The sequence below is a fragment of the Chiloscyllium plagiosum genome, chromosome 3 (assembly GCF_004010195.1).
Source record: "Chiloscyllium plagiosum isolate BGI_BamShark_2017 chromosome 3, ASM401019v2, whole genome shotgun sequence".
In the NCBI taxonomy this organism is placed as follows: domain Eukaryota; kingdom Metazoa; phylum Chordata; class Chondrichthyes; order Orectolobiformes; family Hemiscylliidae; genus Chiloscyllium; species Chiloscyllium plagiosum.
In genome coordinates, this window is record NC_057712.1 from 68253626 (window position 1) to 68281237 (window position 27612).

Consider the following 27612-nt stretch of genomic DNA (forward strand, 5'->3'; position numbering starts at 1 on the left):
GTTCCGCAAGTAGGTGGCCTGTCTCCCCAATATAGAGGAGGCCACATCGGGTGCAGCGGATGCAGTAAATGATGTGTGTGGAGGTGCAGGTGAATTTGTGGCGGATATGGAAGGATCCCTTGGGGCCTTGGAGGGAAGTAAGGGGGGAAGTGTGGGCGCACATTTTGCATTTCTTGCAGTTGCAGGGGAAGGTGCCGGGAGTGGAGGTTGGATTGGTGGGGGGTGTGGACCTGACGAGGTAGTCACAGAGGGAGTGGTCTTTTCGGAATGCTGATAGGGGAGGGGAGGGAAATATATCCCTGGTGATGGGGACCGTTTGGAGGTGGCGGAAATGACAATAGATGATACGATGTATATGGAGGGTGGTAGGTGAGGACCAGTGGGGTTCTGTCCTGGTGGCGATTGGAGGTGATTGGTCTTGCTATTTCCCCCATTATTGATAATTCCCCTTACACTTGCAATCGTTTTTGGCAGTCATTCATTTATATTTTAATTCTCTATATCTTTTTTGCAGCATCTTGAACACCTCTATTAGCATCTCTAATGACTAGTGCAGCATAAAACGTGAGCATAACTGTTGTATACTCCCACTTCCTTTTAGCTTTGTCACATTATCTCAGCTGTATTAAAATCTATCGTTATTCTCAGGCATTAAACTTAACCTTATTTAATTATTTCATTTATTATACGTTTACCCAGTATACTTTTTGAACAATGTTATTTTACATTTTCAGTTTTCTATTTTACAAGTTAGCTTGTTTATTCAAGGTGCATAAACAATAAAAATGCTTTAAACATAATCCATCTCAATTATTGTCCTTATTTTGTGTCATTAGCAAATTAGACAGCTTTATGTTTGCTTTCAGCAATTAATTTTTGTAGATGCAGAGGATTCCAATCATCAACTTAAAAGCTCTTTCCAATATATTTATTACACTAATCATAAGTAATCTTCCTGGTTTTCAATTATCTATGTTCTATCCTGGATCTAGTAGACAGTTATAGTACAATTAAACTTTCATGTGAAATTTTAGGACAACCATTCCTGAAAACCTTGTGATCACGAGGTGAAATTTTATCTACAAAGGAAGATGTAAGGAGGAAGGCAATGAGGTCGAGAGATGAGAAAGATTAGGAAGTGAACTTGGATAGGAAGATGAAGTAGAAAAAGGAATACAGGCAGGCAAGAGTGAAAAAAAAACAGAGGATAAGATCCTCTGTATATTTCTTCACAGTTGAAATTAAGTGGGAAATGTAATAAAGAGATGAAAGACAAAAAGCAATGATAGATGGGGAAGACTGGATGGCATTAGGCCAAAACCATGTTCTTAGGTGATTATTGTGAAGTGGCGGGTAGATAGATTGGCATATTTGATAGGACAAAGTGATTCAGGATGAGAGGCTGGAAGAAGCACGAGTTGTTCAATTTTGTCAACTCTCAGTGAAGTTTGATGAACTTGTCAGGTGTGGTTTTCAAGTGACTTTCGCTCTTGAATGCCCTAATTTCAACTCATCTGCTGTACAGTAGCGTAATCTCAGATGAGCAAGATGACTACGATTTCATTTTCAGCTTTATGGGTGCATTTAAGCTGGATTCAGGGGAGCAGAAATCTAGCTTTCAATGCATTCTGAGGGGCCTTGAGACAAGATTGTCCCAATTTCATTCAGTCGAGGACCAAGTTCCAGACAGTTAGGTTGACTCAGCAAAATTATCTTACAGGTAGTTCTCCTACAAAGCACATTTATTAAACATGATTTGGTTCTAACATGAACCAAATAAAGTGAACTCCCAATCGCTGTTACGCGATTCCATCCCTGGCACTATCTGAACTGCAAAACTCAGCCTCAGGATCCTCTGTCTGCAAAATGCAAATTCAGTGTGGTGTGCTAAAACAGGAAATGCAATCAGCTCTGCAAGCCTTGAAACTTAGCTTGAAACTGGGAATTGTAGTCTACATTCAGAAGGAACTGTAGTTCAAAGCGGGAGAGAATCTTAAGGATTGGACTTCACATCGGTATCATTTCGTCAGACAGCTCAGGCACTTTCTCATGAAGAGCTTTGTGAAAGGTATAGCATTGTAGTCAGTTATTTCAGTATTAAAAGTGTTAAATTTACTGTGTTATTTAATTATTATTAAAATATATGACTTAAAAATTTACTTAAGACTGTGCCACCGTTTGTGTCAGGCTAACTAATATTTGTGTTTCAATTTTTACTGATAGTTTTGGTGGTTCACCCCAAACCTGTTTTTCCCATAGGTCCCATTATTTATATTGCGTGATTTTCTCTAACACAGTGTCGCATGGGAATGCAACTATCACATTATAAGACAACTACCTCTATGTCAATAATGTCTGTCTTGGGACCACATTAGGGTGAAGGTATGCAGGAAGAGAAATGCACTCTTCTGGATGTGTTGACAGTATATTTATATTAATCTATGTTGAGAATTTATTTTTAAACATTTGTGACTCCAGACGACTGGCAGGTAAATATAAAAACTTTCAATCCATGGTGGAATTGCAGCGATATTCCTTTCAGTTATTTTGGAACAATCCTTGGACCTGACTTTCTTTCCAAGTGATCACTGTTCAGTTTGAGCGTACATCTCCCCATTATATCTTAAACAAACAAGTCAGCATTTTAGCAAACTTTAGTTCAGTGACATGTTATACCTCATTAATTAGTAGCTATATTTTATTCATTTGACTAGTGCCTGAGAGCTTGAAGCAAGAATATTATTGTCTAAATGATTATGATTGGGTAGGATTGGGAGTAGGAATATGAGGTATAACATTACATTGGTCGGCCCATTGCAATTAATTAGTAAGCAATATTATGTCATGTTCACAAGGCCACCTACAACTACTAAAACTTTGAAATCCTGAGACCACTTAACTTTAGTACACAATGAATTTTTAACATTTTTTGGATGTGGGTGTCACCAGTATGTATTGGCCATCACTATTTTCTCAGGAGGATGGTTGTGGGCAGCTGTCTTGACCCTAGGTAGGAGTGAAGGTACTCCCAAAATATTGTTCGGTAGGGATTTCTATGACTTTGACTAAGTGACGTGAATTGTGATACATGACTAAATCAGGGTGGTGTGGACTTAGGCAGAAACACAAACATGATGTATGTTTTATAATAATATCATCAGGAACCAGTCAAATAGGCTCAGGTGAAATTCAGCTGTAAGCCACAGTCCGTAAGGAAAACATAGCCAAAAAGGACCCTCCAGTAAACCCACCAGGAATATCTCAATGCTTATTACCATCACTGTACCCTTATAACACTATTACTTTTTATTGAATACATTTAAAATCATAGAGCATCCATTTGTTTTATTTATTTAATTTTGGTATTCAACTTAAAAAGATACTTTTCCTATTCAATTTTGGCATAGAACTTCAAAAAAAAGACACTGCTTCCACACATAGCAAATTCAATTTATCAATCCATTCAGGGTTAATCTGTTCAATATGTGTGCTGTTTGTGAGTTGTGAACTTCCCTGTGGATAACAGATATATTCCTCTGAGAGAGTAGTACTAGCGGCTAGCTTCACTGGCATGTTCAGAAATCCCATTATTTTAGGAAAACCAAGATTAGTGGCAGAGTAGGTGGCCATTCAGCCAATCACAAGAATGTCAGCTAAAAAATGGCTACTCAGTTTAATCCCAATTTCCAACCTTGTATGGTAGTCCTGCAGATTACAGCATCTCAAAATGCACATTCAACTGTTTTTTTCAAATGCGATAAAGGTTTCTGCTCCCACCAGCCTTTTCAACATGGAGTTCCAGGACCCCACTATCATGTGGGTGAAAAGATTACTTCTCAACTCCTTGCTAATCCTTCTACTAATTATTTTAAACCTATGCCCCTTGGTTATTGACCACACTGCTAACAGAAATAGATTCTTCCTCTCCACTCTATCAAGGCCCCTCAATTTTATAAACTTCAATTAAATATCTCCTCAGCTTTCTCTGCTCCAAAGAAAACAATCCCTCATTTCTCTTCAAAGCTAAAATTCTCCAGTCTTTGGCAAGAGTCATAGAAATTTCTTCTGCATCATCTCCAGTGTAGTCACATCTATTCTGTAATGCAGTGACAAGAATCATATGAAGAATTCCAGCTGTGGTTTAACCAGTGCTTTATACAATTCTGGCATAACCGTCTTGCTCCAATACACTAGGTCTCAGGTAATAAAGTACTACGTACACCTCCCTTACAATCTCACCTCCTGTCTTGTACCCTCAATAGTCTGTGGACATACAGTGCAATCTTCCTCCAATCCTCAACATTTCCAGAATTTTATTATTTAGAGTTTATTCCCTTGCCTTGGTGTGTATTCTTTAATTGCATTTCTCAGAATTCATTTTTTTACTTTCCCATCTGACTAGTCACTGAATTGTCCCTTAGAATGGAGATGACCTGCTTCTATCCCAGTTCAATGAACTTATCAGCCATTTTAGAGTCCAATGAGCAAGCTGCAGACTCTACCATATGCAAGACGGGTGATATCTGAAAAGTTAGGTGGTTTGCATTATTTGGAATTTTATGCATTTATTTAGACTCCTCAATTTCACCTCTGCATACTCCTGACAACGATTCTCAATGCGGTGCTCCCTTTTGGTTAGTTACAAACCAAGATCACCTAGGCGTATATTTGACTTATAGCAATGCTCTGTGTACATTCCTAAAGCCTGCCACAATTAAATGAGGTGGTGGCGTAATTATGTCATCCCTCAACCAGAACAGTCTTCCCTCTACTTTTCTTTCCAGCTACGTGGGACACCAAGGGCCATGCACAGCAATGACTTCCGGTGTCAAAGCTGTGATCAGCATGCCGACAGCAATCATCACACACGGAACCTTGAGCATATGCACACATGCGTGGCCACACAGCTTAGAAGGAAGGTTGAGCCCCAGAGACTCTTGTTCTGGGTTCATGGGTTCAAATCCCACCAGGGCAGATGATGAAACCTAAATTTAATTTTAAAAAATCTGGGCTATAAAGGTGGCCTAATGTCACTGTCAGAGGTTGTGAAAATCCATCTCGCTCAATAAAGTCCTTTAGGGAGGGAAATCTGCTGTCCTTACCTGGACCTACAGCAATGTGGTTAATACTTAATATCCCTCTGGGCAATTAGGGATGGCCAATACATGATGGCCCAGCTAGCAACGTTCACATCACATTAGCAAATAAAAACAAACTGGAGTACTCGTCAGAGCTGGTGTTTTGGGAGTCTCATGCCAAGTACTGTATATGCTTGGCAAATTCTGCAGTGAGGCTGGTTTTGAAAAATCACTAGGCCAGAGACCATAAGAAAGGGGAACAGGAGGCCATTCAGTTCCTTGAGCTTGCTTTGTCATTCCTCATATCCACTTTCCTGCTTTTTACACATAACCATTGGTTCCCCTACTGTTCAACAATCTATCCCTCTCAGCCTTTATTAACTGTCCCCCTACAGTTCTCCATGGCAAGGAATTCAAGGACTCAACTTTCAGAGAAGAAATTGCTCCCTATCTCAGTCTCAAATTGTTGCCACTTTATTCTGAGACTATGCATGTGATCTTAGACTTCCACATAAGGGGGAAATATCCTCTCTGCATTTACCCTTAAGAATCCTATGTGTTTCAGTCAGATCACCTTTCGTTCGCCAGTCATAGTCATAGAGATGTACAGCATGGAAACAAACCCTTCAGTCCAACTTGTCCTGCCGACCAGATATCGCAACCCAATCTAGTCCCACCTGCCAGCACCCAGCCCATATCCCTCCAAACCCTTCCTATTCATATACCCAGCCAAATGCCTTTTAAATATTGCAATTGTACCAGCCTCCACCACTTCCTCTGGCAGCTCATTTCATACATTACCATGTTCTTCGAGAAGACATTGCTGCCGACCAGATATCGCAACCCAATCTAGTCCCACCTGCCAGCACCCAGCCCATATCCCTCCAAACCCTTCCTATTCATATACCCAGCCAAATGCCTTTTAAATATTGCAATTGTACCAGCCTCCACCACTTCCTCTGGCAGCTCATTCCATACATTACCATGTTCTTCGAGAAGACATTGCCGCTTAGGTCTCTTTTATATCTTTCCCCTCTTACCCTAAACCTCTGCCCTCCAGTTTTGGATTCCCCCACCCCAGGGAAAAGATTTTGTCTATTTATCCCATCCATGCCCCTCATGATTTTGTAAACCTCTATAAGAGCACCTCTCAGCCTCCGACGCTCCAGGGAAAACAGCCCCAGTCTGTTCAGCCTCTCCCTATAGATCAAATTCTCCAACCCTGGCAACATCCTTGTAAATCTTTCCTGAACCCTTTCAAGTTTCACAACATCTTTCCGATAGGAAGGAGACCAGAATTGCACACAATATTCCAACAGTGGCCTAACCAATGTCCTGTACAGCTGCAACATGACCTCCCAACTCCTGTACTCAATACTCTGACCAATAAAGGAAAGCATACCAAACACCTTCTTCACTATCCTGTCTACCTTGGACTCCACTTTCAAGGAGCTATGAACCTGCACTCTCTTTGTTCAGCAACACTCCCTAGGACCTTACCATTAAGTGCATAAGTCCTGCTAAGATTTACTTTCCCAAAATGTAGCACCTCGCATTTATCTGAATTAAACTCCATCTGCCACTTCTCAGCCCATTGGCCCATCTGATCAAGATCCTGTTGTAGTCTGAGGTAACCCTCTTTGCTGTCCACTACACCTCCAATTTTGCTATCATTTGCAAACTTACTAACTATACCTCTTATGCTTGCATCCAAATCATTTGTAGAAATGACGAAAAGTAGTGGACCCAGCACTGATCCTTGTAGCACTCCTGGACACAGGCCTCCAGTCTGAAAATCAACCTTCCACCACCACCCTCTGTCTTTTACCTTTGAGCTCGTTCTGTATCCAAATGGTTAATTCTCCCTGTGTTCCATGAGATCTAACCTTGCTAACCAGTCTCCCATGGGGAACCTTCTAAACTCCAGTGAGTGGCGTTCCAACCTGTTTAAGCTTTGCTCATAAGACAATCCATCCATTCCAAGGATTATCATAGTGAACATTCTCTGAACTGTCTCCAATGATTACCACCTTGGTTTTGGATAAATAGGCTCAGGAGAGGAGATTGCTGTTGAGCCAGCTTTCTTGTTGATAGATTTGGAGGATGTAGACTTTGACCCAGTGACAGTGAAGAAACAGCGATATATTTTGCAGTGGGAATGGTCTGGACGGGAACTTGCAGATGGTGGTGATTGAATCTATTTGCTGCTCTTGCCCTTCTAGATGGAAGTGGCCATGGGTTTTGAAGGTGCTGCCTAAGATTCTTAAGCAAATATCTGCAGCGTATCTTACAGAATGCACACAATGCTACGATGGAGCATTAGTGGTGGAGGGAGTGAATGTTTGTGGATGCGGTGCCAATCAAATGGGCTTTGTCCTGGATGGCATCAAACTTCTTGAGTTGCCAGGCAAGAGTACTCCATGCCATTCCTGACTTATGCCTTATACATGGTGGACGTATTTTGGGGAGTCAGGTGATGAGCCACTAATCGACATGTTCCGAGCCTCTGGCCTGCTCTTATTGCCACTGTATTTATATGGCAAGTCTAGCTGAGTTTCCGGTCAATGGTAATCCCCACAGTGTGGATAGTGGAGGATTTCAGTTTTGTTCACGTCGTTGAATGTCAAGGGCTAGTGATTAGATTCTAGCTTACTGTGTTTTACATTTGTGTGGCGCAAACATATTATTACTTGCCAGCCCAAGCCTTGGTGTTGTTGTATTTGAATTTGGACTGCTCAATATGTGAGGAGTCATGCGTGGTGCTGAACTTTGAGCAATCATCAATGAACATCCCCACTTTATGATAGAGGAAAGGTCATTGATGAAGCAGATGAAAGTGATTGGACCCTGGACACTAACCTAAGGAACTCTGCAGAGATGTCTGGGAGCTGAATGAATGACCTCCAACAACCATGATCATCTTCCAATGGGTCAGATATGACTCCAACCAATGGAGAATTTGCCTTCCCATTCCCATTGAGTCCACTTTTGTCAGGGCTCCTTGATGCAACCTTGATCTCAACAGCTATCACTCTCACCCCACATCGTTCATCAATGTTTGAACCAAGGCTGTGATGAGGCCAAGAGCTCAGTGGCCCTAGCAGAAACCAGCTGTCTGTCACTCAGCAGGTTACTGGTGAGTAGATGCTGCTTGATAGCACTGTTGATGATACCTTCCATTTCTTTACTAATGATTGAGAGTAGCCTGATTGGGCAGTAATTGGCAGGATTTGTCCTACTATTTGCATTTAGGACATAGATGTGGTTGTACTGGACCAGTTTGGCTCACAGTGCAGCATGGTCTGCAGTGCACTTCTTCAGTACTATTGCTGGAATATTGTCAGAACTCACTGTCTTTGCTGTATCTAGTACTTCTGATCATTTATTGATAGTGTCAAGTGAATCAAATTGGCAAATACTGAGTACTATTGGAGGGGACTAGATGGAGTAACCACTTGGCACCAGGTATGCCTCTTGCTGCTCTTGGCATACCCTCCTGCAGTCTCCATTGAACCAGGTTTCATCCCCAGGCTTGATGGTAATAGTCGAGTGGGGGATTTGCTGGGTGGTGAGTTTGCAAGCTGTGCTGTGAGTACAATTCTGCTGCAGGCTCTGTCTTGAGTTGTTACATCTGCTTGAAGTCTGTCCCATTTATCACACTGATAGTGCCATACCACACAATGGAGGGTATTCTCAATGTGAAGGTGGGACTTTGACTCCACGGTAGTCTCTCGCACCAACATAATCATGGACAGATGCACCTGCAGCCAGCAGACTAATGAGGATGAGGTCAAGTATGTTTTTCCCTCTTATTGGTTCCCTCTCCACCTGCTGCAGACCTAGCCTAGCAGCTAAATCCTTTAGAATCTGACCAGCTCAATCAGTTATGATGCTGCCAAGCCACGTTTGGAGGTGGACATTGAAATATCCCACCCAGAGTATATTCTGCACTCTTGCCATGCTCAGTGTTTCTTCCAAGTGGTGTTCAACACAGATTTTGAACCTGATGCCATGAGGTCCAAAGTCAATGTTGAAGATTCCCAACCGTATATCAATACCATCCGTTTCAACACCTCTGCTGGTTTATCCTGTCAGTGGGACAGGGCATTTCCAAGGATGGTATTGGTGGTGTCTGAGATATTGTCTGTAAGGTACAATTCCATGAGTATGACTATGTCAGGTTGTTGCTTGACTAGTCTGTGAGACAGCTCTCCCAATTATTGCACACTAGCTCTGGATGTTAGTGAGGAGGACTTTGCAAGGTTGACTGGGTTGTCATCTTTGCCAGTGCATAGGCTGATGCCAGATGGTCCAACTGGTTTCATTTCTTTGTAGAGATTTGGTAGCGATTGCTATAATTGCGTGGCTTGCTTGGCCATTTCCAAGAACAACTGAGAGTCAACCATATTTTTGTGGGTCTGGAATCACATGTAGGCCAGAGCAGATGATTTTGTTCCTTGAAATACATTAGTAAGCCAGCTGGGTTTCTCTGACAGCTGTTTCATGGTCATCATTAAATTCTCAATTCCAGAGTCAATTCATGTTCCACCATCTGCTATTGCAAGATTTGAGCCCAGCTCCACAGAACTTGAGTTTCTGGACTAATAGTCTAGTTCTAATACCACCAGGTCATTGCCTCCCCTTTGCTGCTGTGGTGAATCATCCAAGTCACTGAGGCATACATTACTGCTACCAGAATAAGCCAAGAGCTTAATTTCACTTTCAGGATCTTTATTCCCAAAATACTCTTTTCCTCAGTCAATCAAAAGGTAGCAAATCGGAGGCAAGAATGAAATTTGCCACCTACATTTGGTCTTGCACAAACAAGTGCACAGGTACTCTTGAATGCACGAAAAAGATGCACACATTTTATTTAAAAACCAAAATGGAAAATTGACGACTTACCTTCAAATAAGACAGAGTCAAGCGATCAGGCGACCTCACCCCTTGTCTGCAAATATACATGAATCTGCCCAGTTTGCTGCTAGGACAGGATGTTAAAATGTACATTTGAAGAGATATTAAAAAGGCAATGGATCTCACCTGAGAGAGTTAACAGCTGTTACTGTCTACTATAGAAACTTGCATACTGTGGCCATACAGAATTACTGTCAAAATTCTACAAGTGGGAGGTGAAGGAGACGCAAGGGGCCGATATTCAAAGTCATAGTGAGTCAAGGCTACTGTGATCAGGGACCATCGGTATGGTCAATGGGAATACCGGCACCGGGGTTACCTGTCAGAAACCAGCTTACTAGAAGCAACATTTCTTAACATGCTTCTTAAGCAGCAGCCTCATGACATTCATAACTGGGAGCCAAAGAGACCACAGAGAGAGAAGATCCTAGGCCTGGAATTCTAACAGGCAGAGAAGTGGGATTCTATTTTACCCGAAACAAACAAATAAAGAGAAAGTGCTGGAGAAACTTGGGTCTGGCAGCATCTGTAGAGAGAGGTACAGAGTTAGCATCTAAAGTCCTGTGACTGCTGTATTTTACCTACAGATTTGCAAAACCAATCCACATCTTCACAACAGGGACTCAAGTTTGACTGGAGCAAAACTAAACAAAAAATACTGGTTCAAGGGATAAGCTATTGTGAATTCCTTACCATAAACATCCAACCTCTATTTTCTCTCAATGAACTAAAACAAAGTTGTCAGGCCTGTGGCATTTATTTGCTGCAGTCTTCAAACACAAATGTATTACTTCCTATTTGGATAATTTAAACACTTCAGTGACCTCTTTAGTAATTGCCTCCTTCCGCGTGATTATTGAGTGGACATTATTGAAATTATATTTTGGGTGCAGCAAAATAAACATTTATTCTTTCTTCTAATTTTAACTTAATGAGAAAACCTATCATGATCAGACATAACACTCAATGAGATTAAAATACATCCTGTCATGGTTATTTGGATGCGAGCATAAGAGGTACAATTAGTAAGTTTGCAGATGACACCTAAATTGGAGGTGTAGTGGACAGCAAAGAGAGTTACCTCAGATTACAACAGGATCTTGACCAAATGGGCCAATGAGCTGAGAAGTGGCAGATGGAGTTTAATTCGGATAAATGCGAGGTGCCGCATTTTGGGAAAGCAAATCTTAGCAGGACTTCTACAATTAATGGGAAGGTCCTAAGGAGTGTTGCTGAACAAAGAGACCTTGGAGTACAGGTTCATAGCTCCTTGAAAGTGGAGTCGCAGGTAGATAGGATAGTGAAGAAGGCGTTTGGTATGCTTTACTTTGCCAGAGGAAGTGGTGGAGACTGGTACGATTGCAACATTTAAGAGGCTTTTGGATGGGTATATGAATAGAAAGGGTTTGGAGGGATATAGGCCGGGCTGGCAGGTGGGACTAGATTGGGTTGGGATATCTGGTCGGCATGAACGGGTTGGACCGAAGGGTCTGTTTCCATGCTGTACATCTCTATGACTCTAGTCAAAGGTAAGTAAAGGGAGAAGCCATTCTACATCTTTCCCCTTTCCATAGTTGTCAGTTTTCATACAAAGGAGGCTTCTGAAATATGGGAAATGGTCCACATTTTACAGTTTCTCACCAGTACTCTTAAATGAAAGGGGGGTGCTGTTGTCCTGTGGCAACGTGTTGGAAGAGGACCTTAATTTTCTGGGTGCTTCAGAGAAAGAGTTGGCAATTACTTCAGCTCAGTTTCTAAGTGAGCAAACACACAAACTTCACCTGAATGGTGGAGGAGTATTTTGGTTTTGGATTTGAAGGCTGCATAAATTGAACAGTTCCTGTCCTTTAGAACATAGCTAAGATGTAATCTTACAGCAAAATAAAAATGAAGAGCTGGCATAATGACAAAACTTTCCTTGACTCTTTTTTTTTCTCACTTAGATAGGGCTTAGATCTGTTAGTGCAATCATGGAAAGTGGGCAATGACAAATTTCTGAGGGCAACCAAATTTGAGGAGGATTTGATAAGCCTTTGAAATTGGTAAGTGTTAAAAGGCTTTCATAAGGGCAAAAAAATCATGTACAGCTTTTACTGCTATTTCTTGCACTTGATTTTGCCACACAGTAAACATCAGGCCAACGATGGCCCTTGACACTTAAAAACTATACTCAATTCTGAATTAAGTTCCTCGACCATAGAAGTGGGCAGCTGAGGAGGATTCTAGCAATGATCTTCCCTGTGGTAGACAATGGGATAGTCTCTCTTTGCAAGCACATTCTTCCAGAGATTTGCTGTCTTTGAGGTTCCAGTGTTGAAAACCCTGAGGAGGATTAGTTTGTTGCCTGTTAGAACTCAGGCTGGGAATTGCTCAAGTTCGCTGGAGAATACCTGCCTGGTCTCAACTGTTGCCAGAGATGTAGCAGTGTATGTATGCGCTGAGAACAGTAACATGTTGATTTCTCATTAGGGTGAGTCAGATAGGCATTAGGCATCTGATTATTCCATAGGCAGGTCTGCTCAGCCAACAAGCAAGCTCATATCTGATGGCAAAGTCCACCCTGTGAAGATGTCATTTTTCTTCTGAAAGGTTCTTGCATGGAAAGTTGCATGTATTGCCTTGCTTCTTCAGTTGGCCTTCTCTTGCATGATGTCTCATTTAAGACTGGCAATGTCCATGTTGAGAGACTAAAGTACCTGGTCTATGATGACAGTGCTCAGGTCTGTCACTGTTAAGACTGCCCATGAAGATCCTAGTGAGGGAACCCTCCCAAATCTCATTTTGATGAGTGGGAGGTGCCTGTGCATGATTTCATTACCAACAATCCTACAGTCTTAGCAGATCCAATGGCAAGGTGTTCCAAGATAACTGATGGCCAGACTAAGCTGTGAGGCATTAGCATATCTGTGCATGGTCATATGCAAATGTACACCATTGACAGGTTTGCCAATTTTAGGGAATTCATGATCACAGTTACTTCATGTAAGTAGTCGACAATTTGTACCAATTTTCCAATAGTTTATTGAGTTTAAACAGCAATTTAGACAAGATACATTAGTCAATTAAATGAAGAAAATATACAGTAATAACAACTGGAGATGGTTCACTGATACCAGAAGACAAACAGGCTACTGGCATAGAATGTTTGGTCTGGTTAAGATGGTGGGGCAGCAACTCACTTTCTAGTCAAGACGTTAGGGAACTCTTCCCTGCATCTTCCTTTTCTTCTGATTCTTCTTCCATTTGAGAAAACAGCTCCCTTAGTACTGACTGATGAGCACACTCTAATGAGAATATCCCTATGCCCCGAACGTTGATTGTTATGTCACATTTCTAGAGCCAGGTTATTTTCTGTGGGTCAATCAATTGTCTGAACCATTTTGGTCAATGGCTATCGGACAGCTACTCAATGTAAAATGACTGTTATTCCCTTACCCACCTTCAGCTGAGGGTTAGTTTATCATTCTTTCTAAAGAATATAGTTCTTACTTTCAAAACCAACGCACTGACAATAGAGCACATTTGGCATCAGATAAATTGTTGATGCTGGTTCGATGGGCATCAAGACCTCAGTGCTCTTCATTTTCTTTCACTTTTGTTTTCATATGAGGGAGTTTTGGACAGTTAAGTACTGTTGTAATAGCTGTTAAATGAAATCTCATTTTACATGGTAAATACTAAGAAAATTCAGTTATTAGAGACCCCGATATCTAACAGCTTCTTGCAGTCTACAGCTTTTTACCTCACTAACAAACACAGTGCTATTTTTTGCAACATCTGCAAAGTTCATAAACATGCTCCTCTGCAAGGGATCCAGTATTGAACCACGAGAAACTTCACTGGAAAGAGCCTTCCAGTCACAAAGTACCCGTCAAACATAATAATCACTCTCTTCTCCCACTGTTGGATCGCATGAGCTTTTAATTTTCAAACCAGACCTTTAAGCTCCACTAAACCTGTTGTATCTTCATCAGTGCTAATGTTCTCTTTTATCCAATGTTCTGCATGTTCATTGTTTCCAGACACAGCATCTACTGCCTTTTGCCTGGGGAAACATTACAGCAAAGAACTATCGCCAACATGTGTGCTACTGTAGCATGCCACCACTGGGCAGAATCTTCTCAAAATGCAGACTGAACTGTCTTGAGTATTAAACAGCGGCTCATTTATGATTGCTATAAACTTCTTTCTGAGCAGTTAAACCCAGCCATGTATCTTGAGAATTTAACCCCAAAGATTTTATTGCAGTCATAGAAAAAAGCCATGAGTGATATTCAATCTGAGCATATAGCTCACAGCTTCTACTTTATCAGATGTGTTTGATATTGCTTTTTTAGTAAGTGAAGACTTCATAGGCAATGAAATGATGTGAGATGAAAGGAAAGTGACAGAGCTGAAGGTACTGATTTTTCCTTCTAAATAAAACTCGATGACCCATTGTTTTAAAAAGCACAATATTAAAAAGCCAGATGGACAAAGCATTATAGTGCAGGACAATAAATTCGGTCAAATAAACCTCCTGGGTTTATAATCAAATTGTTATTAACAGAAAGAGCCAGAGAGTAGGAAGACCCCACAAAAGTCTCTTTCATGTGTGTTTACGATGAGAGTAATAAATGCTTGCTTTTCACTGGCAAATCAAATGGCCAAAAGCTTGAGACTTCATCCTAAGCAAAATTGTTCATGACTTTGGAGTAAAACTGGAAGACTTTATTCTGTTTTTGTTTCTTTTTAGGGAAAATGTTCCCTCAATGCCTTTCTAACCACTTTTTGAACCTTTACAATGACATCAGTGAGAATGAACAAAAAAATCTGACTTTGCAATAAATATACATCAAGCCAATGATGCTTTAGAAACTTGCCGCTCCCACAAGAGGAAATAATTCCCTGGTATCTACCCTATCAAGAGCCCCCAGGATCTTATATGTTTCAATAGGATCAGCTCTCACTCTTCTAAAGTGGGTGGAGATAGGCTCAACCTGTTCAACTATCTTTCGTAAAACAAGTCCACCCTGGGAATGAGCCCCATGAATCTTCTTTGAACTGTTTCTAACACAACCATTTTTCAAACAAGGTGACCATAACTGTACAAAGTACTTTGGATGTACTTTCACTAAAGCTCTGTATAACTGCAGTAAAACAGCAATAAATAATAAATTAAACACAATTTGCCTTTTACAATTTCCATCAGGACTCCTACTCACCCTCCAAGAACCCCTTTGCCCGCGTCCAACGTACCTCATCCACTTGGACACCCTGTGATGGTCTGTTACCTGCCCTCGATCCCTTCATTGCCAAATGCCGCAGTGACATTGGCTGCCTCAACCTGTCCACCCCTCACCCATTCCAACCTCTCACCCTCGTAACGGGTAGTCCTTCATTCCAACCCTAACCTCTGCCAGCAGACAAGGGGGCACAGAGGTAGTTTGGCACACCGACTTCTACACCGCTGAAGCCAGGTGCCAACTCACAGACACCTCCTCCTATTGCTACTTCGACTACAATCTCACCTCCCATCACCAAACTATCATCTCCCAGACCATCCATAACCTCATCACCTCAGGGGATCTCCCATCCACAGCCTCGAACCTTATCGTCCGTGAACCCCACACCGCCCAATTCTACCTCCTATCGAAGATTCACAAACCTGGCTGACCCCGTTGACCCATTGTCTCAGCCTGCTCCTGCCCCACCGAACTTCTCTCCTCATACCTTGACAATGTCCTGTTCTCCTTTGTCCAGGAACTCCCCACATACATTTGGAACACCCATCCATGCCTTCCATCTCCTCCATGACTTTCGCTTCCCAGGCCCCCAATGCCTCATCTTCACCATGGACTTCCAGTCCCTGTACATGGCAAAGGCCTCCAAGCCCTCGGTTTCTTCCTCTCCTGCCAACCTAACCAGTACCCCTCCACCAACACACTTATTTGATTGGCTGAACTGGTCCTCACACTCAACAACTTCTTCTTTGAAACCTCCCACTTCCTTCAGACCAAGGGGTAGCCACTGGCACCCTCATAGGTCTCAGCTATGTCTGTCATTTCGTTGGGTATGTGGAACAGTCCATCTTCCATAGTTACATGGGCACCATTCCCCACTTTTTCCTTTGCTCCATTGTTGACTGCATCGGCGCCACCTTGTGCTCTCACGAGGAGGTTGAACAGTTCATCAACTTCCATAACCACCTTCCATCCTACCCTCAAGTTTACCTAGACTATCTTGGACATCTCCCTCCCCTTCCTAGACCTCTCCATCTCCATTTCTGGCAACCAACTCAACACGAAACATCTACTTCAAACTCACAGACTCCAACAGCTACCTGGGCTAACCTCCTCCCACCGCTCCCCTCTCCTGTAAAAACACTATTCCTTACTCACAATTCTTTCGCCTTTGCCACCTCTACTCCCAGGAGGAACAATTCCACGCCAGAACATCCCAGATGGTCTCCTACTTCAAAGACTGAAATATCCCCAACGTGGTCAACTGTGCCTTCCAGTGCATCTCCTCCACTTCTGCCCTTGAACCCCACCCCTTCAACTGCAACATGGATAGAAACCCCTTGGCTCCTCACCTTCCACCCCACCGATCTCCAGATTCAACGCATCATCTTCCACCACTTCCGCCACCTACAGTCAGACCCCACCACCAGAGATATATTTCCCTCCCCACCCCTTTCAGTATTCAACAGAGATCATTCCCTCCGTGACTCCCTCATTAGGTCCACGCCCACAATCAACCCACCCTCCATTCCCGGCACCCTTCCATGCCACCGCAAGAGGTGTAAAACCTGCACCCACACCTCCCCCCTCACCTTCATCCAGGACTCCAAAGGATTCTTCCACAACCAACAGAGATTTTCCTGCACAACCAAACACCTCATCTACTGTGTCCGTTGTTCTTGATGTGGCCTCCTCTACACTGGGGAGACAGGACGCCAACATGCGGAATGTTTCAGAGAACATTTCTGGGACACACACACTAAACAACCCCACCGTCCTGTGGCCGACCACCTCAACTCCCCATCCCACTCCGCCAAAGGACATGCAAGTCTTGGGCTGTCTCCACGACCAAATCCAACCCACCCAATGCCTGGAGGAAGAACACCTCATTTTCCATCTTGGGACACTCCAACCACATGGCATCAATGTCAATTTCACCAGTTTCCTAATCTCGCTTCTCCCCCAGATCCAACCCTCCAACTCGGTACCGCCTTCCTGAACTGTCCTACCTGTCCATCATCCTTCCCACCTTTCCGCTCCACCCTCCATTCCTATCTATCACCATCACCCCCCACCTATATCTATTTGTCACCTCTTCTATTTATATCTCAGCCCCTTGGTGCATATCCCCCAAAACACACATACTCACACACTCACTCCTGATGAAGAGTTTCTACCCGAAACGTCGACTCTCCTGCTCCTCGGATGCTGCCTGACCTGCTGTGCTTTTTTAGTGCCACACCTTTTGACTCTGATCTCTAGCATTTGCAGTGCTCACTTTCTCCTTTCACAAAGGTGTGTTTACGCTACCTAATCGCATTAAAATTCCTTATTCATACATTCTAGCAGTTTCCTTTTGACACATATTAGGTAAGTGACCAATAGTTTCTTGCTTTACCTTGCCCTCTTGTATTGAATGAAAGTATTAAATGTGCTACTTTCCAATTTACTGGGACTTGTCCAAAATTTAACTCTATTGCCTCCATAATCTTTGCAGTCATTTGTAGAATCTCCACATGGCAGAGGCCATTCAGCTCATCTTCACCAACACTCCGAACAGCATCCCACCAAATCCCCATAACCCCACATTTACCATAGCTAATTCACCTAACCTGCACATTCCTGGATACAACAGCAAACTTCAGAACGGCCAGTCCATCTAACCTGCACATCTTTTCACTGTTGGAGGAAACTGGAGCAGCCGACAGAAACCCACAAAGACCCAGGGAACGTCCACACAGACAGTCACCCAAGGCTGGAATCGGGCACGGGCCCCTGGCACTGAGAGGCAGCAGTGTTAACTACTGAACCAAAGAAAAACTGGTATTGGTCCCATCCAACAGATACAGTGTGTTGATTGCAGATCAAGGAGTGGGAAAAAGTGTACAATAGAAAGATTGTCATCATAGGAAAGTCAATAATTAGGGGAAACTGCAGTGAGGACTAACCAACTGAAAAGGCACACTGCCTATTTGGTCCAAAGGTAAAAGATATTTCAGAGACACTGTTGAGGAACTTGGAAAGGAAGGATAAAATTCCAGGGCTGTGGCCCATGCCGGAGCCAATCACATAGGGAAGAAAAGGGAAGACAACCTCATATCAGAGGCTGGGAATTCTGCATGAGTCCCATTATTTAAATATCCGTCCACCATCCACAAGGCACAAATGAGGAATGTGATGCAATGCACTCCTCTTGCCTGGGTGGGTGCAGCCAGGACAAAACAACCTTGACTGGTACCCCACCCAAAATCTTCAACATTCACTCTAACCACCACCACTGCACAATGGCATGGCACCTTTAAATCCCATGACCGTTTGTACCCAGAAGGAAAAGGCAGTAGAAAAATGGGAATGTCACCTCTCAAGTTCCCTTCTAAACCACACACTATCCTGGTCAGGAACTGCAACAATATTACTTCACTGTTGCAGAGTCAAATCCTGGAATTCCCTTCCTAACTGTCCATGAACTGTAGTGGTTCAAGAAGACAGCTCATCATACCAATGGGCATTTCCATATTTCATGAAAAAAAAACTAAATCAGAAATGGGGCCAAATTATTTAGTTGAACTAAATCCACCTGTCAAAAATAGAGTGGCAATCAAATTCAATGCTGTGATCAGATGCAAGTGGAGCGTGTTGAGTAGGCTGATTAATATTACAAATTGCTAATTTGAGTCAGTAAGGAAAACTACTTACTTTTCTCGTTCAGTATTAGCAGACTCAAAAATGTTACCCACGCAAACAAGTTAGATACAAAGATATGTGAAAAGATGCAGATTCAAAATGATATATTAAATTTAAAGATACACAAGCCACAGATTTCAAATCAAAATATTTTGCCTCGGTATGCAATGAAGGAATCTTTGCACCTTTTCCTCTAAACTGATCTCTTAGCGGCCCTGTTCTGAGAAAGAGTCACTTGATCTGAAACATTAACTCTGATTTCTCTCCACAGATGCTGCCTGACCTGCTGAGCTGTCTCACAATTTCTGATTCTGCTTTATGGCATCCACTGTTCTTTTGGCTTCTATCAATCTCAAGTTGATTTCCAGAATTCTAGGAAATAATTGAACCAAGAATAATTGCGGTTTTGAACTACATTGCAAGCAGAGACCTCTGATGGAAAACAGACCGCTGAGAAAATAAAATATAAGTGATTTTTAAGAGCATTTTTCGACAATTCTAATTTCTTCGGGAACCATGCAGCTTAATACCAGAGAGAAAATCATCAGCTAGATGTTCGGATCAGTTAAAAATACTAACACTGCGCAAAACAACTTTTCTAGGAATTGCAGATGGCTTAATGTCTGATGGCCATTAACTTTTACTGTTACATTAACTATAACCTTTGGAACATTAGAACAGGAATGGGCCATTCAGTTCCTCAAATCTGTTCGGTCATGAGTTAGATTATGATTTATCTGCACCTCAGCTCCACTTACCCACCCCTTTGAGCCGCATTCTTTTGTATTAGTCTTAAAAATGCAATTGACCCAGTACCCACAGATGGTGCAGAAAATTCTGGATTTCTACCACAGATTGCATGAGAAGTAAATTCCCTGCCACTGAAATTCAGAGTAATGTCTTCACCTCAGTTTGTCTCAAAAACTAAGAGATGTATTTCAACAAACTTGATACAGAGGAAGATGAATGGCCAAGGAAGCACAGATTAGTTTATGGCAAATCAGCAGATCAATAATCCTGTTTTTTTCTAAATGGGGCTGCAAACAATGCATTGAACTACATAACCAAATTAGTAAAGAATAAGAAAAAAGTAAGGACTGCCAATGCTGGAGATCAGAGCTGAAAAATGTGTTGCTGGAAAAGCACAGCAGGTCAGGCAGCATCCAAGGAGCAGGAGAATCGACGTTTCGGGCATAAGCAAGGCTTGGATCCTTGGATGGTGCCTGACCTGCTGCGCTTTTCCAGCAACACATTAGTAAAGAATAAGGAAGAGGAAGCCTTGACCAGGTGGTACAGTACTATGGTCAGACTGTATGTTTTATCATGTTCTAACAGCGCACAAAAATGGAAGCCAGTGCATAAAAGGACCCACCCAAGTCTAAGCCTTGGCAGTAGGGGCTTGGTTATGAAGAGTATCAAATACTTCAACGCAAGAAAAAGGTAAATGAGAGGTTTACCCCATTGAGGCAGACAACACAGTAGAATGCAAAAGATAAATCAAGAAAAAAATTACATTGTGAAAATGGGACAAGGGATCATACTTCAATGTCACAGAAGACAAATGTAGGCTCCAGGGAAACAGCTTTGTTCAACTTGCTCTACGAAAATAGTCCTTCAGTTAGATTCCCCTGTCACCCATTCAAGTATGTGGAGTATCTCATACACTTCCTTAATTGCCTTATCAATTTTTCATGTGATCTTCAACAATTTATGTATACTTTCCTCTAGGTCCGTCTGTTTTGCTGCCCCCCTCCAAATAGTGCCTCTTTATTGTACTTCTTCAAAAGGGCATCACATCACATTTATCTGCATTAAATTGCTTGTGTCATACAGCAAAAAAGGACAAAGTTCTTTGCACAAAAAAGTAATCCACATAGAATGGGCACCCAGATCTGGCAAGCATGCTATGAACTCTGGAATTATTTAAGAACCATCTGGATGCTGTCAGACTGAAATTTCAGGTCATTCTAAAGAAATGAACTGAGATGGAATTATCAATTAGACCTGACCAGGAATTATGATTAGCTTCATCAACTTCTGAACAGGTCGGGTTGTATTTTTTTGAAACGTACTTCATATAAATTTCTCCATATGATATTTTTACTTCCCAATTGTCACTGATTACAAAATAAATGCGGAGGCTTTGCTAACTTAGGTGCACCTAATAATGTTGACTATCATGTGCACTTTTTTGCGGGATGGTTTATACCATTCTTACTGCAAGATTTCAGTGATCTAAACAGCTAACAGATTTTGTTTAAGCTAATTGTAAGACTTATGAAAGAATGCATGTTTTCCAGATGCTACCATTTACGCTCAAGTGATATATCTATGTTACTGACATTGACTTCACTCATTCAAAAAATAGATCAAATGTGTAAAACTAGTGACTTGAAGAATATAACTGGCTTCAAGAGACATAAATTAAAGTTGTATCTAATGCATCTACACTGTACAGTGTATGCTTGTAGGCAAAAGCAACATTTTGTCCAGACCTTTCACAACCTAGCAAGCTGTAATAAAGCAATAAGCTACTTTTCAAATTCAGATAATGATCATAAACCACAGTGACAATTTAAAATATTAGCTAAAGCCTATAAATGTTATTCACTGATCAACATATTTAGGTATCATTTGATTCTTTATTATAGAAACTTTTCAATACGTTGTTTCAATGGTTGTTAGGTCAATTAGGTTTTGTAGTCAATCCAACATTCTACACTACAGTAATGCCTGGCATATATTACTGCTGAAACACATGGGAATTCATACATAAAGCTCAAGAACACAGTGTGCTGGCATCACATGTTACATCCTGAAACAGCGTTGAAGGATGATTTATTTTTTATCTAAACAAAGACAGCTTTAAACAACCATTACCCATGAAAAGGAATAAGACTGCCAATTGTTCAGTTTCTAAGAAGTGCTCTCATCAGGGAATGGAATAATTTATATAGGATATAAAATGTTAACTAATACTATGAGCACAGATAAAACTGAGAAGCACTGGCTTAAATCTGTTAATTTTCCGGTTCATATCAGTTCAGGTACCAACTGTTCAAAATGAAAATCACCACCATGAAGAACCAGCTTGATTACTTCATATTAATTGTAAGTGTGAACTTTATGAGAAGTGGTATTCTTCCCAAACCATCCAGTAGTTACCATTTATATATTTAACCAAATCAGAGTGCTGGCAACTCATCAGCATCACTGTTAGTGGTTAGGCTGCAGCATGAGGAGACAATATCTCAATGCGCAGACAGCCTCAAAGAGGAGGAAAACTTTTCTCTAACGTTTCCAGGCAAGGCAAGCAGACCCTAACAATCGATCAGCAAAGGATCCTTGTTCTATCAGTGGCACTTGGGATTGCCATTAGCAGAAGGAGACAGCCTTGCTATGGATCATGGAGATATCATAAAGACGCTCATTTTACTACTCCCTACAGAAAACCAACTGGAACACTGCTTACCTATCAGTCCTCCTATGTGGTGACAACCCTCCTGACGTCAGTAAAATGCTGACAGGAGCAAAAGATGCCCCTTAATTATTTCAATTAGCAATCCAATGGACGCTTTTGAGGTTGCTAATGCTGGGAAATGGTATGGCAATGGGAAAATGCAAGATTTCTCTCCAAATGTATCAGTGAACGTGATGGAGGCTTAATAATAACTGATAACAGAATCATAGTACCCCTACAGTGTGGAAGCAGGCTTTTCAGCCCATCAGATCCACACTGACCCTCTGAAGAGAATCCCATCCAGACCCACTCCCTTACCCTATCCTCGCAACCTCCCCTTACCCATGGCTAACCCATCTAGCCTGCACATCACTGGAAACGACGGCAATTTAGCATAGTCAATTCACCTAAACTGTGTATCTTTGGACTGTAGGAGAAAACCAGAGCATCCAGAGAAAACCCACACAGATATGGGGAGAATGCACAAACTCCATACAGACAGTCCCCCAAGGGTGGAATTGAACCTAGGTCCCTGGCTTTGTGAGGCAGCAGTGATAACCACTGAGCCACCTTGCCGCCTAAATCATGATCATTACTCACATTAGCTTTCAATTCCAGATTTCACTGATTAAATTTAAATTCCACCAGCTGCCATCATGGGAGTTAAACGCTTGTCCCCAGAGTATTAGCCTTGGCCACTGGATTACTAATTCAGCAACACCCAACAAACTCTGGTCCATGTCAAAAGTAAAATCACTGGACTTAAAGAAAAAAAAACTTTGCTGCTACTGGATTTTCTGGTGTTCTTCAACCTTGCTATCACCTTTTTATCCTTCAGCTGACCGTGAACCTCAAACATCAACCCTCATTCAGCATTGGAATATCACTTGCTACTATGATCTACAAATTGATCTCCCATCTACTTTTTTTTGTTATTACCTCATGAGACATTAGTGTTGCTGAAATGGCCAACATATGTTGCTCATCCATATTTGCCTTTGTGTTGGTAAGCCATATTTTGAACTGCTGCCATACATCTCGTGCAGTTAAACCTTAAGTGCTGGCAGAAAGGAAGACTTTGACCCAACAACAGGAATAGTGATGTCATTCCAGATCAAGGTAGTGCATGGCTTGAAAGGGAACTTCAACGGTGCTATTGTTCCCATACATCTGCTACCCTCAGCGTTCTAGATGATACAGGTAATGGCTGTAAAAGGAGCCTTGGTGAGTTACTGTAGACCACCATGTAGATTGTGCCACTGTGCGTCAGTGATGAAGGGAGTGAATGCTTAATATGGTGAACTGGATGGCAATCAAGGGAGGTGCTTTATCCAGAAAGAGGTCAAATTCCTCCAGTGTTCTTGGAGCTATACTTATCCAGCCAAGTACAAACATTCCGCCACATTCTTGACTTGTTCCTTGCAAATGGTTGAGAAGCTGTGGGTTTTCAGAAAGTGAATTACTTACCATAGAATTGTCAGGGACTGCTTCAGTATGAGGAGTTACAAATGAACTGAAAAGTGTGTAATCATCAGCGAAGATCCCTCACTTCTGGTTTTAGTGAAGGTCATAGACAATAAGCTGACATTTACCATCAAGATTTTACAGAATCTAATTTTTGTGGAACCTTGCCAAGATAACTTATGATCTCTGAATTTATTTACAGGTGAAATTTGGTTGCTGCTTTATATCTGATCCCCACTAATCTACTTACCCTTTGATCTTTTTAACACTGAGAAAACCTCATTGCTTTCCTCCCTCACTGCCCTGAATGACTTCTCAATATTGGTCATTTTAATATACATTTCAATTAATCATTCGCTCCCCTCTGAATTCACTTTGCTGTAATGCTTCTTAAATCTCTCCCTCCATGTAAACTCCCCAATCTATATACTAATAGTCATGCCCTTGACCTCTTGGTCTTGCTAATCCATTATAGTTAGGAACATTTCAGATCAATTTCTTGTATTACACTCCACATACAATCCCCTTTAATACACCAACCCCAGTTCCTTTTGTATCTGTTCTTGGGAAAAATTATCCACAATTCACACACAACTACATGTTCAAGATCCAAACTATTTAGCCTTTGCCCTCTATTTATCATATTTCTACAATGACTGATTTGCTCAACTAGACTGTCACCTCCACTTTCCATGTCCTGAACAATAAAATGATTTCTCTCACAATGGCTATTCGACACTAATTTCTGCTCACTGAATATAGGGACAGGAATACACCATTCAGCCTCTCAAGCCTGTTTTGCCATTAGATTAGATTAGATTAGATTAGATTAGATTACAGTGTGGAAACAGATCCTTCGGCCCAACAAGTCCACACCGACCCGCTGAAGCGCAACCCACCCATACCCCTACATTTACCCCTTACCTAACACTACGGGCAATTTAGCATGGCCAATTCACCTGACCTGCACATCTTTGAACTGTGGGAGGAAACCGGAGCACCCGGAGGAAACCCACGCAGACACGGGGAGAACGTGCAAATTCCACACAGTTAGTCGCCTGAGGTGGGAATTGAACCCGGGTCTCTGGCGCTGTGAGGCAACAGTGCTAACCAATAGATAACCATTCTAGATAACGGTTAATTACACAATTGCACCGGCACGGTGGCTCAGTGGTTAGTACTGCTGCCTCACGGCTCCAGGAACCCGGGTTCGATTCCCGCCTCGGGTGACTGTCTGTGTGGAGTTTGCACATTCTCCCAGTGTCTGCGTGGGTTTCCTCCGGATCCCTCCCACAATCCAAAGATGGGTACTTTAGGTGAATTGGTCATGCTAAATTGCTCATAGTGTTAGGTGCATTAGTCAGGGGTAAATATAAGGTAGAGGAATGGGTCTGGATGGGTTACTCTTCGGAGGGTCGGTGTGGACTTGTTGGGCCAAAGGGCCTGTTCCCATTTTGTAGGGAATCTAAAAAAAGTGCTTCAGTGTAGGAGGACCATCATGTCTGCACTGGCTCTTCAAATGAGCATCATTACCTACTACCAACTACCTGATTTTTCCTTCATAACATTATTTCTATACAGACAATCATCCACCAAGCTCTTATATGTCTCGTGTTGAATCTGCCTCCACCACATTTCCAGGCAGCACATTTCATACCTTGTGTGAAAACTATTTTTCTCCCCTTGCATTTGCTCTTTGTGCAAATTGTTTTGAGTTTAATTTGAGTTATTGTTATCATATGTACCAAGATACAATGAAAAGTGTTGTTTTGCATGCCATGCAGGCAGATCACACCAAACAAAGTGCATCAAGGTAGCAGAACAGCGTGCAGAGTAGTGTTAGAGCTGCACAAATGGCCAGAGAAAGGGATCAACATTAACATTTGGAAGGTCCATTCAAAAGTCTGTTAAGAGTGAGGAAGAAGCTGTTCTTGAAGCTGTTCATACGGGTATTCAAACATTTGTAGCAGAGGGTGGAGGTGTCTTTGATTGTGTCGGCTGCTTTCCCGAGGCAGTGGGAAGTACAGGTGGAGTCAATAGATGGACTGAGCTGTGTTCATGACTCTCTGTAGTTTCTTGCAATCTTGGGAATAACAGTTGCCATACCATGCTGTGATGCATCCAAATAGGATGCTTTCTATGGTGCATCTATAAAAATCAGTAAGAGCCCTTGTGGACATGCTGAATTTCCCTAGCCTCCTCAGGAAATAGAGACCTGCTGCATTGATGGGGTGGACCAGGACAGATTGTTGTTATCATCACTCCCAGGAACTTGATGTTCATCTCCACCTCAGCACCAATGATGCAGACAGGGGTGTGCCCTCCACTCCACTTCCTAATGTCAATGACCAGCTCCTTCATTTTGCAGACCTTGCTGGAGAGACTGCTGTCTTTACACCATGTCACCAAGCACCCAATCGCTTTCCTGTATTCTGTCTCATCGTTTTTTGAGATCAGTCCTACAATGGTGAGGTCATCAACAAATTTATAAATGGAGTTGGGGTGGAATTTGGCCACACAGTTGTGAGCGTGTAAGGAGTATAATAGGGGGCTGAGTATGCAGCCTTGCGGGGAACCGGGGTTGAGGATTATGATGGAGGAGGTGCCATCATGTATTCTTACTGATTGCAGTCTGTATGTCAGGAAGTTGAGGATCCAGTTACAGAGGGGGGAGATATGGTGAGACCTTGGTCTCAGAGTTTGGAAATGGGTTTGTTTGGAATTATGATTTAGACTAGATTAGCTTCCCTACAGTGTGGAAACAGGCTCTTCAGCCCAACAAGTCCACACCGACCCTCCAAAGAGTAACCCAACCAAACCCACGTCCCTCTGACTAATGCACCTAATACAATGGAGGAAGTGAGGACTGCAGATCAGAGCTTAAAAATGTGTTGCTGGAAAAGTGCAGCAGGTCAGGCAGCATCAAAGGAACAGGAGAATCGACGTTTCGGGCATAAGCCTTTCTTCAGGAATGCCCGAAACGTCGATTCTCCTGTTCCTTTGATGCTGCCTGACCTGCTGCGCTTTTCCAGCAACACATTTTTAAGACCTAATACAATGGACAATTTAGCAAGGCCAATTCACCTGACCTGCACATCTTTGGACTGTGGGAGGAAACTGGAGCACCCGGAGAAAATCCACATAGACACAGGGAGAATGTGAAAACTCCACACAGACTGTTGCCCAAGGCTTGAATCGAACCCTGCTGTGAGGCAGCATGCTAACCGCTGAGCCACCGTGCTGCCCTAGTATTGAAGGCAGAGCTGTAGTCAAAAGGTACGAGCCCAATTAGGTATCTTTGTTATCCAGATGTTCTAGGGATGAGTGTAAGGCCAGGGAGATGACATCTGCTGTGGTACTGTTGTACCAGTAGATGAATTGCAAAGGATCAAGGCGAGGTGGAGATGATGTGAGCCATGACTAACTTCTTGAAGCACTTCATTGTTACGGATGTGAGAGCCACCAGACAGTAGTCATTGAGGCATGCTGGTTGATTTTCCTTTGGTACTGGGATGATGGTGGTCTTCTTGAAGCAGGTGAGAACTTCAGATCTTAGTAAGGACATTCAGATCTTAGTAAGGACTTCAGATCTTAGTAAGGGGAGGTTAAAGATGTCAGTGAATACACTCACCAGCTGGTCCACACAGGATCTGAGTGCATGCCCAGAGAGTCTATCCGGGCCAGTCGCTTTCCATGGGTTCACTTTCAAAAAGGCCGATCTAATGTCTGCGGCAGTGACTGTGTGTACTGCCCGAGGTGTTGAGATAAGTGACATCATTTCACTGAC

The 27612-nt window shown here is 42.3% G+C and overlaps 1 protein-coding gene across 3 annotated transcripts in view; it reads right to left on the reverse strand.

Annotated features, from left to right (window-relative positions):
- The window catches only part of trmt11 (tRNA methyltransferase 11 homolog), a 97109-nt gene that overhangs the window by 11755 nt on the left and 57742 nt on the right, over window positions 1–27612 (reverse strand). The window contains exon 13 of one of the 3 annotated variants that reach the window (XM_043683885.1): window positions 9984–10062. The exons of the other annotated variants lie outside the window; for them this stretch is intronic. Within the exon in view, the coding sequence (XP_043539820.1) occupies window positions 10009–10062 (54 nt within the window). The 3' untranslated portion in view covers window positions 9984–10008. The remainder of the gene's footprint in view (window positions 1–9983; window positions 10063–27612) is intronic. 3 annotated transcript variants of the gene reach the window in all.